This window comes from Dermacentor albipictus, chromosome 7, assembly GCF_038994185.2.
Source record: "Dermacentor albipictus isolate Rhodes 1998 colony chromosome 7, USDA_Dalb.pri_finalv2, whole genome shotgun sequence".
Taxonomy (NCBI): Eukaryota; Metazoa; Arthropoda; class Arachnida; order Ixodida; family Ixodidae; genus Dermacentor; species Dermacentor albipictus.
In genome coordinates, this window is record NC_091827.1 from 10512010 (window position 1) to 10526014 (window position 14005).

Genomic DNA, 14005 nt, shown 5'->3' on the forward strand with positions numbered 1-14005 from the left:
TTAACATTACCATAAACGTAAAAAATACGTTAACTTTTACTGTTTTTGAGCAATAATGTAAACAAATACAATATTTTAGCACAGTTAGGTACAAAATTATGTAAATATGTTTATTTAGCATCTAAAAGACCATAAAGATATCGGCGACGGTGGTATAGTGGTTAGCATAGCTGCCTTCCAAGCAGTTGACCCGGGTTCGATTCCCGGCCGTCGCACTCTATTTTTTTGTTGTTGTTTTTTACTTATTACGTACAACGGGACGTTTACAAATAATTTTTTATTACAACCTTGTCCACGAATGCACGAATCTGCAAAGAGAAAGAAAATTATATTGAGGCAGCTAGATCGCTTTTGGCCGCACAGCTCACCTTTCAGATGTTCGGATTCTCAAGTAGAATTCTGCGCAGGCGATGAGAAGTCAGCATCATAGTTGACTGCAAAAAAACAAAAATGTGGGAAGTTTTTTTATTGTTACTAGCAGATGTGCGTGATTGAGTAGGCCATTGAGCCTAGTGCACATCTGCTGAGCGAGCGCTTTCGGAAGAGCGGCTGTGTGTATTGGTCACGCGCACAATATGCCATAAACGTAATTCATATTAGTAGAACCGTTAGTTCATTCATTCATTCATTCATTCATTCATCAGTGTTCAGGAGTATTCCCATGCAGGAAAGAAATTTTAAAGCGTCCCTCCATTCAGGTGAATCATCCGCATACATGAAAGGTACACCAGAAAAATAGTAATAAGGAAGCACGGCACTATGTGGTGAGCAGAAAGGTAGGAGCAAGTGTGCAGGCGCTTTCTCGACGATAAGTTCCGAAGCAGTTCATGTGACTCTCTAGAGAGCACGCTATTGTTCGTTAAAAGGGGGGTGGGGACGAGAAGAAATGGCAGTACACAGCTGCACCGGCCGGCACAATCTCTGAGGCCACGCGCAAGGGTATATAGCCCCGAGATCGACCTGGAGGGGCGCTGCGAGCGCCGCTCACGTGACGTCGGGGCACGGACTCGCGCCTGTCGTCTGCTACAGTTCGGGCGGTGTCCGGGCGGGCGGGCACATTCTTCAGCTAGTGTTTCCGCTTAATTGTTCGCCCTCGTTCACAACGCTTGTATACTTATGACGGGCCTCTGAAAGATATGTTTTACGACGTCTTCGTTCGCGAAAATGTAATAGGTCATAGGTCATAATAGGTCGTGTAATGTAATACTGTAACAGCTAGGAAAAAAAATAGGTCTCACCGAGATTTGAACTCGGATCGCTGGATTCAGAGTCCAGAGTGCTAACCATTACACCATGAGACCCACACCTTTCCGACGCCGGGAATCGAACCCGGGCCTCCTGGGTGAGAGCCAGGTATCCTAACCACTAGACCACGCCGGAACGGGTGGCGCACTGCTCAGAAAGAAATTTGTCGACAGCTCAACAAAAGGAGGCATTGGGTCAATCATTTCCCCAACCTTTTCAGTCTCGATGGTGCCGGTGTTGATGTAATGGATTTTTACACTTGAATAGTCCATCTGTGATTCGCACGTACTGCGTCCGATCGAAAAATCCTGCGTTTTCCCACAGAGCGGCCATGCAACGTCCGAATCCTTTACCGAATTCTAGTTTACTGCACGCATATTCATTCTTTCCACGAGCGGTGCGAGAATGGAACATGCTTCCAGCGGACGTCGGCTGGAAGCATGTTCCATTGTGGAGCGCTCGTCTTCGGCTGCTTTCGTTTACGCCCTGAAGGCTCACCTGTCGACAATTTAATTAGTGAGAAGACACTAGTTATTTTGTTTTCCTCTTGTGTAGATGTAAAGATTTCCTTTATTGTCTTGTATGCGTATGTTTTACCCTGCATGTTTTCGGATGTGACTTAACCCTGTATTTGTACACGAAACCAGTCCTACATACAGAGTATTCCGTATTCCGCCGGTGAATATTAAAAATTTCCTGTCCACAAACTATTTGTCTAATCGAGAGCAAACATCGCCCACAGGGTAGCATATTGTAGTGTAAGTTGTTTGAGATGTATTTGAACATCGGTACTTACCTCTATTTTGTAGAATGAAGCAGAAACTGCTTTCGGCTACGAGCGCAGATCTTGCAGACGGGAGCCACGCTGCTGATTCGACAGGTTGCGCCATCTGGTAGACGGCGTGGAAAACAACTTCTCGGCTCGGGAGATAGGAGAGAAGAGCGCTTGCTTCGAAGATGAAGCAGATGCAGTAGTTCGCCAGCCCGTCGAAATGAACGTTGCAAAAAATTAGTGGCAGACGAATTGCATGTTCGAAGCAAGCGCGCTTCTCTCGTAGCACACGAGCCGAGTTGTTTTGCTCGCCGTCCACCAGATAACGCAACCTGTCGGATCAGCAGCGTGGCTCCCGTCTGCAAGATCTGTGCTCGTAGCCGAAAGCAGTTTCTGCTACATTCTACAAAATAGAGGTAAGTACCGATATTCAAATACATCTCAAACAACTTACACTACAATATGCTACCCCGTGGGCGATGTTTGCTCCCGATTAGACGAGTAGTTTGTGGACAGGAAATTTTCAAAATCCACCGGCCGAATACGGAAGACTCTGTATGTAGGACTGGTTTCATGTACAAATACAGGGTTTAAGTCGCATCTTAAAACATGCAGGGTAAAACATACGCATACAAGACAATAAAGGAAATATTTACGTCAAGACAAGAGGAAAACAAAATAACTAGTGTCTTTCGACTAATTAAATTGTCGACAGGTGAGCCTTCAGGGCGTAAACGAAAGCAGCCGCAGACGAGCGTTCCACGATGGAACATGCTGGAAGCATGTTCCATTCTCGCACCGTTCGTGGAAAGAATGAATATACGTGCAGTAAACTAGAATTCGGTAAAGGATTCGGACGTTGCATGGCCGCTCTGTGGGAAAACGCAGGATTTTTCGGACGCCGTGCCAATCACAGATGGACTATTCAAGCATAAAAATCCATTACATCAATACCAGCACCATCGAGACTGGAAAGGTTGGCGAAATGGTTGACCCAATGCCTCCTTTTATTGAGCAGTCGACAAATTCCTTTCTGAGCTGTGCGCCACCCGTTCCGGCGTGGTCTAGTGGTTAGGATACCTGGCTCTCACCCAGGAGGCCCGGGTTCGATTCCCGGCGTCGGAAAAGTGTGGGGTCTCATGGTGTAATGGTTAGCACTCTGGACTCTGAATCCAGCGATCCGAGTTCAAATCTCGGTGAGACCTTATTGTTTTCTTTTTCCCTCGATGCATACCCATACCGCCATGCACCCACCGCAGTTTTAGTTCGATGTTCCCGTTGTCTGCTTATCAGCACATGGTGCACGCGTGATCTTGTTTGTTTTGTACGCCTCACGTACAGCCTGAATATTCCCAAACCACATCAGCAATCAAACAGCGCATCCCGGATTTTTCAGTGCTACAGCAAGCATCAGTTGCTGCTGTCTCCCGTTGGGCAAGCGTTTGTATGCAAAATCGACAATAGTTGGCGCCACAATCTCCAATTGAACGAAACGCGCGAAGTTTGACAAGGTCGCACAGTACACCGAGTTCGTTATATTCATCTTCAGAAACGCAGCGTGGACCAGCGTATACAGGCGTGAACGACGGCAACGGTCCCGAGTTCGAGTGTGAATATGCGTGAAGTGGCAGCGGGCGTAAGAGGTCGGATCACACTGTTAGTCGCTAGTCGGAGCGTTCAGCATTGTTGAATCGCAGCATGTGGTTTGACTGATTAACAGTACAACGTTTCAAAGCAATAATGGGGCTATGATCTATCTAGAATATCTGGGTTTCCTTTAAAAGGTCCCCTGACCAGATTTTCCCACTCTGTATGTGCTCATTCTTTGCGTTTTACCTGCCTTGAAATGTCGCCGTACCAACTAGCTCGGACGCAGTACGTAGTTCAGATTTGGGCGCTGTAAACAGAGAAGCGATGCGCGTACACGCGGTGGCAATCATGCGTCTGCAAAGCATCAAGCGGCTACTTTGCGCGAAAACAGCTGAAGCGTCAAACGGAAGCCCGCGCTGCTTTGTTCTCCAGCCAGCTAGAGAGCCAATGGCACCCGCACAAACGCATCGACGCTAGACGCATTGCCCGTGTTCTGTGGTTGCACTAGGATGGCTAGTTGCACTGTGACCCATTACGGCACGTGACTTCGATAAATCCTCCAACGCAGAACGCATAGAGTTTGGAACTCTGGCGCTGCAGTCGTCGACCCACCATGGGAATGATGGGAAGTGCATGGATTTGTCTGACCTTCGTGCACGCCGATTCAGACCTTCTTGTGGCTTTGTATATTACGCTTTATGCGCCTTCATTGTCGTAAATTTCACAGCAGTCTATACCCTCCGAAGTGCAGAAGACCCTGCGAACACGCACAATCGCTACTGTTGTCGAGGTGGCCAAATCGAAACGCGCCAAGCGTCTTAGGCACTGGCACGCCCGCGATAAATTATGTGCTCGTATCCTGCCATCGGACAATTTTAATAATGTTTACTGGATTATTCATTACGCAGTACATTGTTGAAAATGCCGAGTTTACAAAGCTACAAAGCCGTTTGAGGCCAGAATGACGAAGTTTGGGTAAATCTATGTACTTCCCATAATTTCCATGCTGGTACTTACAACCGCTCCCGTTGCAGCTCACTAACGCCAGCGTTCCGCCACGCGCAATACCGCCACTCGAAGTACGCCGTGCAGCGAAAAAAAAGAAAGGAAGACAAAAATTATTATTTGCCGAAACTATCGAAGATGATTGTCAAAGTGAGTGAAAAGCTTATGCGGACAGTGAGTGAGTGAGTGAGTTAAACAACTTTATTTTGTCCACTATAGACGTAAGTAAACTCCACGCCACCTGGCTAGGCCCACTCGGGGACCATCAGGTGGAACCTGACGGCCCTGTCGCGAGCCCTCTGGACTGCCAGGATTTGAGAGGTCGGATCCTGGGCCCTAATTAGCTTCATCATTTCCTCGTGAGTGAAAGGGGGACCGGCAGAGGCGCAACCCCACAGGACATGTTCGAAGTCCGCATAATCACCACACAGAGGGCAGTCCGGGCTTGGGAACAGTGAAATATCGAATGGACACACCAACTTTGACTGCACGCCGCAGCATATGGAGAAGCACTCGTGTCACATCAGAGACAAATGCTTGGAAAAGTTGACTTAGCATGGCTGCACGAAACAGACGCCAAACGACATCCGCCAAGAAATGTGTAGGTGAAGACGGATCAATGCCTAAATGCCAGGCTACGGCAGCATCAGAACTAAGTAAGGAACGAAAGGAATGTCATCTTGCGATTCATTGCAAGGTCTGCAAGTGCGTTCCGGATTTTGAAGCACGCACTGCAGTTGCAAGAAGTCAGGCGGGTCGAGCTGATCATCGCGAAGAGGATCGCCCATGCTCGGCGCGAGCGATGCGTACGCGTGGCATCAATTTATCATCTGGAGAATTTCGGCTCCTGGATGGGAATGCGCAGTAGCACTCAAAATTAAGTATTGCTTAGAAAAAATGGTGCCTAAACATCGACGATGATTGCCAATGTTAATAATTATGGGCCTTTACGTACCAAAACCACGATCTGATTATGAGGCACGCAGTAGTGAGGGACTCCGGAAATTTGGACCACTTGGAGCTCTTTAAGGTGCACCTAAGTCTATAGTACACGGGTGTTGCGACCTCGTGCTTAGCAAGCCCAACACCACAGCCACTAAGCAAACACGGCGGGTGATGACTGCCAATGTAAGCGAATGGCCGAACGCTCCGAGAACGCTTATTCGCTTAATTAGATTAATTATGCGCTTGAAGGCGTATATTTGCTGCAGCGAGGATATTTAGGTAGTAGTAGTATGTATGTATAAGACTTTTATTCAGCCCAAAATTACAGGCCGAGCATATCGACCGCCTGGGCGGCCAGTCAACGCTGTTCTTCCCCCTCAGAGCCAAGTCAGTCGAGCCAGGTGGTGATGGAAAGGGAAGGAGGAGAACAGAAACATGATTGCTGGGCAGCCGGACAGTGGAACAAGCAATGGGACAGGCCCGCATAAGTAGACGGGCTGTTGGCACAGTAGGGGTCGGAGCGATAGCGATAGAGAAATAGGCGGGAAGGGGTAATCAATGCATTCATTCGGATGCGCCGCAGAAGCGAGCTGCCGGTACAGTGGGTTATGGATGACAGGGAGGGCAGAGGCGCTTGTCGAGACGGAGCTGGAGGTAAATTTCCTTGATGGTGCGGCGCAGAGAGCATCCCACAGTCCTCCGAGGAGGGCCTGGACCAGAGGATCAACGGTGCCCGGTTAAAAACGTCACGGGCGAGGTGATGGGCCAGTTCATTGACGTCAATCCCAGAATGCCCAGGGACCCAGCGGAGGAAAGCGGTGGAAGACTGCAGTGAAGCGACCACTCGTCCGACCTCCTGTTGGAGTGAATGGGTAGGGTGCGGCCTGTATGTGGTGGATGGCGGCTTGGAAATCGGAGTATATCGTATACTCTGGGGGTGAGGGAAGGGAGGGAAATGATTGTAGGGCATTGGGAATGGCAAGAACCTCGAGAGAGAGAGAGTGCATCCGGAGGGTGTAGGTATGGCCCACTGGTGTGGGCCTCAAGTGCTGGGAGGTGGGGATTGTAGATAGCGTAGCCGCATGAACCTCGAGGAGCTACGAAAGAGGCATCCGTGTAGGCTACTCCCTGGGTAGTAAAGAGGGGGGAATGGTGCTGCGCGGCCGCGTGACGATGGCCGGCTTGCAGGACAGGGAACATATTGGACGGGAGGGGGGGGATGAGAAGATAGGGAGCTGGGGTGGATATTGGAGAGGTAAAGGTGGGAACGAGAATGGGAGAGATGCCCGCCTGGGCCAGTAACCACTGACCCTGACGGGTCAGGGAGAGCCGGACAAGCTGGGAGTCACGGTGGAGAGAGAGAAGAGAAGGGAGAGGATGGAAAAGGTCTGTGGCAAAGAGCGTAGTGGTAGAGGTGGTCATAGGGAGGCTGAGAGCTGCCTTGTAGAGGCCCACAAAGACGGCCTCGAGGGTGTTGAGTGTGACTGAAGGAAACGTAAGGTACAAAGTGCAGGAGCTTATTGAGGGCGAGCGCATGGGCAACTCGGCACGCATGAACATCATGGAGACAAGATCTCGAGCGCCGAGTAGCCACGCAGGAGGTGAGTTACCGAGTGGCAGGTCGTGACAGCGTGGTGGAGGGCTTGCACATTATTAGCTGCATTCAACGGGAAGCCAAGAACTTTGCACTGGGGGACAATATGAATGGGAGAGCCAGAAAGATGGAGGGAGATTCGGGCGTTGTGGGAGCGCTGGTGTGAGGAGTAGTTAAGGAGAAGCTCGGATTTCTCCAAAGCAGGAGACAGGCCAGCAGTGGAGAGAAATGAGTCGATGAGATCTAGGCCACGTTGCAGGGTGTCCTGTACGTGACCGGGAGAACCACGCGAACACCAGAGGGTGATGTCGTCGGCATAAAAAATGTGGTGGAGGTCAGGAATTCGGGCCAGTTGGGAGGTGAGAGGGGTCATGGCAAGATTAAGAAGGGTAGGAGATAGAATAGCACCTTGAGGATTGCCACGGGTGAAGGGGTGGGGGTCGGACAGATGAGTGTCCACTTGAAAGCGAGCCGCTCGGTTCGAGAGGAAGGAGCGGAGATAAGAGTACATGCGGTTGTCGGAACGCAGGGAGGAGAGTTGAGACAGGATGTGTACGTGGCACGCACCGTCGAAGGCCCTGCGGGCATGAACGGACACAAGAGCGTGGATCTGGTTGTGGGTGGGTGAGAGAAACGTGATCTGGAGGATCAGGAACATGTCCTGTGCACAGATGCGGCGTTGAAAGCCGATAAGAGAATTGGGGAAGGACTCTCTCGGCTCAAGAAAATCAGAGAGGCTAGTCGGAGCCATTCGCTCAAGGGTCCTGCCAACGTCATGGAGATAGGGCGCATGTTAGAAAGGGAGGGAGGTTTTCCCGGCTTCAGAATCATAGAAATAAGGGAGGATGTCCAGGAGATAGGCAGGCAGCGGTTTTCCCAGGCATTGTTGAAAGTCTGGAGCAGGAATTCATTCCTTGGCGTGGTCAGGAAGGTTGCGGAGTGTGGTGTATGTGATGGCATCCTCACCGGGAGCCGAGTGAGTAGCATTAGCAGCCGGGGCAGCTTCGAGCTCCCGGAGTGAAAGGGCGGTCCATGTCTGGTTGAGGATCGCCCGAGTAGGTTGGGTAGGAAAGTGTGAGAGGGGGCGGAAAATACAAAGAAGTGAGCTTGTCAAAGACATCGGAGGGAGTCCCCTTAGTGAGGGCCTTTGCTAGAGTGGGAGCAAGGGCAGGCATAGCGACGTCGATAGCGAGTGCAATGCGGAATCGAGGCCGTCACAAAGCGCACTCCAACGAGAATGCTCGAGGGACGCGCCGTGGGTAATCCGGGAGGAAAATTGCAATGGGTATTTTGGGATTGGGAGCGAAAGGAGCCGACGCCATAAACGGAGAAAGTGAGGATCCGGGTTTGGGATTGGGTGAGGTGAGCCAACGCGACGGCTACTGATCGAAAGCGCTGCGGAAGGTGCGCGACTTCCAATCGTCGTAATATTCAAAGGAGGCAGAAATGATATCAGGGCGAAATGCGTGCCAGACAGTGTGAGCCAACCAAAGCAAGCCTACCTACCCCACGTTGCTTAATTTCCAACCCTGCTCGAACTTCTGATCTCATGCACAGGATTGCATTGCCGAAAGTCGAACTAGTAACTATCACCCCTTTCCAAATCCCCCTCACGACGTCGTACCTATTGTATTTCCAGAGTGCCCTATTTTTCATCACAGCTGCATCCCTGCTACCTTTAGTCGTTACACATTTTTTATTGGCACTTAACCTCATTGTTTATCCGCACGTCAAGATATTTGTACTTATCCACTACATCCAGCGTATCCTCCTGTATCATATGCTCGCCGCCCTGATTATCATTAAAAATCATAACTGCCGATTTTTCGTTACTAAACTTAATCTATCTCCCTCTTTAATTACCGCAAGTGTCCATCATTCCTTGCAAATCTTCCTTGTTGTCAGCTATAAGTACTATATCATCCTCGTGCATCAATCTTGGTAATGGCTGTTCAATCTGTTCTCATTGCTTGAAAAAAAGAAAAGTTGAAGCCAAGTCCCCCTTTCCCTTATATACCATGTTCATCTTGCTTAGTATCCATCCAGCGGGGGCGTTACCGTCCATTATCGTTTTGCTCCACAAGATGTGCCTCCACAAACCCGTATACCATCGGCTCCTCCTGCCTTAGCTGCTCTTTTGATTTCCTCCCACTTCAGCCTTTATTCCTGCCACCTCACTATGTTAATTTACCCTATGCCTGAATTGGTACTGGTGCTCGTACTTGTGTTTCTTCTCCTACAGACTCTACGTTTCTTGAACGTTGGTGCCTCTCCGGGCCCGTCTTTGTCTACGCTGGTGGCCTCAGGACTCTGGGTCCCCCCGCCCAGAAAAACAAAAAAATATCGTTGCTTGGATAAACGTTGCAAGCATAAACTTCTGTCGCCGCCTGCAGGCAGTTACAGAAAGCAGCCGGTCAGGAAGGGCTCCTCTGGAACACGCGGCAGCCCTGCGAGGACCGCTGCTTTCCGCAGCTGCCGGCAGGCGGCGACCGGTCCAGAGCGTGAAGAGACTCACGAGCCAGACGGCGACGCATATGGCGCAGAAGAGCACGGACGGCATGAGCATGTTGAGGTAGTCGACGAGCACGTCCCGGCAGCCTTGCTCGTGGTACTTGAGGCAGGCGCCGCCCGAACTCTCCACCACGCAGCACGTGCGAGGCACGAACGTGCGCGTCGACGAGCTGGCCGCCACCCTGCGCCAGAGGGAGATCGAGAGGTGTCCGCGCTTGACGTTTCGCATCCACGAAGACTACTTACTGGGTTTAGTCAGACTTGTGAGGTTATCTAAGCCTGTCGAAACTCTCTCAGCATATCCGCAACAACATGCATTGGTCACATGGTTGGAAGTTCTTGCTATAAAGCGTTGTTCTTTCTTTAGTCGACCCGGCATGAATTAATGCACAAGTGTGCTTATGATTTGCTCTTATCTCTTTCTTTCCACCTGCCCTGCCGCCGTGATTTCGGGCAAGGCCTGCCCACTACTGCCCTACCCTGTGCTCGAGAACGGGGTTATGGCACCCGCAATACGCTCCAGCTGCGTTTGTCTACTAACACCGAAAACGTGTGTCCTCGTACTCCCACCCCCGCCACCCTCCAAAAAAAGAAAAATGAGTACCAGGATACCTGGCATAAACCTACGTGCGACAACACCTGCCCGCAAGACACCATCTATCTCCCTGGCAAAATGCGAGCCCCCTCCCCACCCCCTTACCTAAAGAAAAAAAAAAGAAAAAAGAAAGGCTGTGCCACTGGCTCTCTCTCCTAATGTTTTTTTCTTCGTTCATTGTTATTCTGGACGCTCAAATTCCGCCATATTGTCAAATTCCTGCACGTTTGCATTTTGAGCTAATCGGAGGCCGCCCTGTGAGCCACTCAGTGCTGACGAGCAGTGCTGTAACGGGACTGTCCGATTCCGCTGTGTTAGCGTTCTGAGCCACGCGAGCCATTCAGGGGGAAAATGATGGCGTCGAATCCGACAGTACAGCGTGCCGGTCCCTTTCAATGGCGCGACACACGAGCACAACGCACATGCGTCCCTTTTCCGCCAGGTCGGCGCCCGTGGTGGCCATGGTCCAGTCGGTGTAGTTGCGGACGCCGCAGCACTTGAACTCGCGGTGCAGGCTGTCGAGCTTGTCGCGCGACGAGGCGTCCACGAAGTACTGGTACATGGCGTACTTGAGGTCCTCGTCCACGTCCTGCCGGGCGCGCATCACGTACCGGTGCACGACGATCGCGCTCAGCGCCACGTTGGCGATGACCACGAGCGCCATGGCGTTGTAGACGGCGCAGCCGCGCGCGCCGCGCTCGGCCGACAGGCCGCCCTCCTTGGCGCCGTCGCGCCGGCGCAGCCGCCACGAGATGCACAGGCCGAACGCGCTGACCACGAGCAGCACGCAGCCGCTGCCCACCATGAAGAGGGAGACCTGCGGGCGCCACGACGGTGTGACGTGAGGTATGTACATACTACACACACGCATTGCGATCATCCCGACGCCGTGGGTGCAGTGGCGTAGCAACAGGGGGGGCCGGGGGGCCGTGGGCCCCGGGTGCAAGGGGCCAGTGAGGGGGGGGGGGGGGGTGTCATATACGTCTGAAGACACCCCTCTTTCCGCCGGCTACACCCGGGGAGGGGGGTGACAGAAGACCTATGGGCCCCGGGTGCCAGACGACCTAGCTACGCCACTGCGTGGGTGGTACACGTTCGGCGCGCAACAACGGCCCCGACAAACAGATGCAGAACACATGCAGTGTCAGGGTGGATTACGGGGCGGTATTTTCGGACGATCTCTGTCGGGGACATCTTTCGTGAAATTTCACGTGATTATAACGCTGGAATCATTGTCGTACACCGCCGAAAATTTAAGCGTTCCTGCAACTGGGCTAAGGCCACGGAGTACAGGGAAAGATACAGGGAAGGGGGGAGGGGGTTGCAGGGATGCCTAGGGCCCCCCTTCTGGAGCCCCCAGTGACGGGGTAAGTGTGAATGCAAAGAAACGGCGGCGTCATGTGTCGCGCTTTGGTGAAAGATGGCGCTACCGTTTCGTTATAGCTAGAGTTACTGTATATGCTCCTTCCCTAAAAGGCCTAAAGGACCTATAATCGAAATTTCAGTGAGAATCACTCACACACACACACACACACACACACACACACACACACACACACACACAAACACGCGCGCGCGCGCGCGCATACATACATACATACATACATACATACATACATACATACATACATACATACATACATACATACATACATACATACATACATACATACATACATACATACATACATACATACATACATACATACATACATACATACATACATACATGCGTGCCTGTTTTCCTTCTCGTGAAAAGGCCCGGAAACAGTCGGTGGTGTGCCTGTCTGTCTTACCAGTGACAGGTGATGTCCTGGCATGAGGGCAAGGATGTGCCTCTTCCATCGGACTCCGTAGCTGGCGCCGAGCACCGCGATGCCCACCGCCAGGACGGCGACCAGGGCGTTGCCCCAGAACAGCCCGTTGGCCAGCACGAGCCGCATGGCTGCTGTTGGCCTCCGAGGCGCGGCTGCTGCTTCTGGACGCGCCTCCTGTTCAACGGGCCTTTCCTCCTTGTTCCATGGCGCTTACCCACTAGTGGCCGAGACGGGTCCGGCCTCCAAAGGGAGAAGGGGAGAGAAAAGTTGAAAGAAAAAATATACGGCAGGTTATCAGGTAGAGATCTAGCAAATAATATGTGAAAATACATAAATTTTAAAGAGGCTGACATTTTTAAAAGAAAATGCGTGGATCTAGATATTGACAGCGCACCTGTGGCGGCATTAAAATGAATTCGAACACGATTGGTAGTGTCGTGGAGGACATTAAATCGAGCTTAATTTTAGAGTCTGAATTGGACGGTCACTTTTGGGCCAGAAGCTACGGCGATAGCTCGACGAAGCCAAAAACATCTTACGTGGCAACGTCGGCGAAGTACATAGAAAAACTATAGCACACAGTGAGACATAGTAGTAATTATATACAAAGATTGTGAAACAAACTATGGCTGCAACAACAAAAAACAAAAACTTATCATTTTGCATCAGAACTAACAGCAGCACATAAGCAGAGGAAACAAGTGCTTCTGCATATTAAACCTTTAACCAGAAAGAAGTAAAATAAGGGTTGGATTGATAGTGCCGAGCATATTAATGACCAAAGATTCACATGCATTGTTGTCAGTGTTACAATCAGTCAGGTCTTAAATGTAGCAGAAAATAAGAATTAAGCAAAGTATAACGGAATTCCCTTGCCACTGCAGTCTCTAACATCTGTGTACAACATCTGCGTCTCTAACATCTGGTAGGTTGCAGACTAGCGGCTGGTGTTGACAACAAAATGTGCGGGAATGTGGAGTAAACGATTTGTCAGTATTTCTCGTGTTTGCAATAAGTCGACGGCATTCTAAACATGCTAAACGTGCGATGAAATAGGTTACAATTGTGTGTGAAAATTGGATCACGCATAACAAACAGTACGGTACGTAACAAACACACTATGAAGTCTACGTAAGTGAATCTGTTTAGGAGAGGTCTGGACCGTACATAGAGTTTCCAACGAATACTAGAGAGAAGTCCGGCACTGCGATTTTTCAACTATACCAACGGGTGGCACACGGATTTGTCCAATCCTCCTGCTTGCGTGACTTCAGGCGTCCTTGTAGGGCTATGTATTATGCTTCGTCTTTCTAATTTTCCAAGCAATCGTTCTTCTCTAAACACTGCAAAACAATAAGTGTATTGCGCACATGAATAACCACTGCGGATCGTTGTATCTACACACGCAATTATTTCGTATGAAAATGATCAACTTGCAAAGCCACAAGGCCGTTGTTTCAGGCCAACAAGGTGGCAACTTCGTCCGCACGATTTCTTGTTGAAAGGCGACTCGACAGCGGCCGACATTGAGGAGAGACGAGGTCGTCTTGAGTGCACCAGGGTGCCATGTGGTTTATTGTTTTGGACTGCACTATATACGGGATCTAACCATCTTTTTTTTAAATTTTCATTGAATACATTTACACAATGGACCACTGTCGGAGGACCTCTTGCTAGGCGCGTGGCCACAGAGTTGGCAGACGACAGAGACAATGCGTGCACTTTCACGTTTCCTAGGTGACACGGGCCTGGACTCACGCCTGTGATACCAGTTGTGTAATGTGTCCTTCACCTCGTTCCTCCCATTATCATCCCCCATTGTGACCCTTTTTCTTCCCCTCTTCCCCTTCCCTTACGTAGAGTAGCAGGCCAGATGCTCCATTATCCGGCCGACCTCTCTACATTTTCCAATCATTAAAATACTTCTTCTT

General features: G+C 50.5%; 1 protein-coding gene and 5 non-coding genes across 6 annotated transcripts in view; 3 read left to right on the forward strand and 3 right to left on the reverse strand.

Moving 5' to 3' along the window:
- The first annotated feature begins 143 nt into the window (after window positions 1-143).
- On the forward strand, window positions 144-215 carry TRNAG-UCC (transfer RNA glycine (anticodon UCC)). Its single transcript has one exon. It is a non-coding gene; the product is annotated as a tRNA-Gly (tRNA).
- A 47-nt stretch (window positions 216-262) lies between these two features.
- Window positions 263-14005, reverse strand: part of LOC135904373 (CD63 antigen-like) — a 41041-nt gene continuing 27298 nt past the window's right edge. The window contains exons 2-6 of the mRNA XM_065435059.2: window positions 12054-12314; window positions 10680-11074; window positions 9667-9844; window positions 369-434; window positions 263-308 (exon numbers count right to left, since the gene is read on the reverse strand). Of these exons, the coding sequence (XP_065291131.1) occupies window positions 372-434; window positions 9667-9844; window positions 10680-11074; window positions 12054-12200 (783 nt within the window). The 5' untranslated portion in view covers window positions 12201-12314 and the 3' untranslated portion in view covers window positions 263-308; window positions 369-371. The remainder of the gene's footprint in view (window positions 309-368; window positions 435-9666; window positions 9845-10679; window positions 11075-12053; window positions 12315-14005) is intronic.
- On the reverse strand, window positions 1230-1301 carry TRNAQ-CUG (transfer RNA glutamine (anticodon CUG)). Its single transcript has one exon. It is a non-coding gene; the product is annotated as a tRNA-Gln (tRNA).
- TRNAE-CUC (transfer RNA glutamic acid (anticodon CUC)) lies at window positions 1309-1380 on the reverse strand. Its single transcript has one exon. It is a non-coding gene; the product is annotated as a tRNA-Glu (tRNA).
- TRNAE-CUC (transfer RNA glutamic acid (anticodon CUC)) lies at window positions 3071-3142 on the forward strand. Its single transcript has one exon. It is a non-coding gene; the product is annotated as a tRNA-Glu (tRNA).
- On the forward strand, window positions 3151-3222 carry TRNAQ-CUG (transfer RNA glutamine (anticodon CUG)). Its single transcript has one exon. It is a non-coding gene; the product is annotated as a tRNA-Gln (tRNA).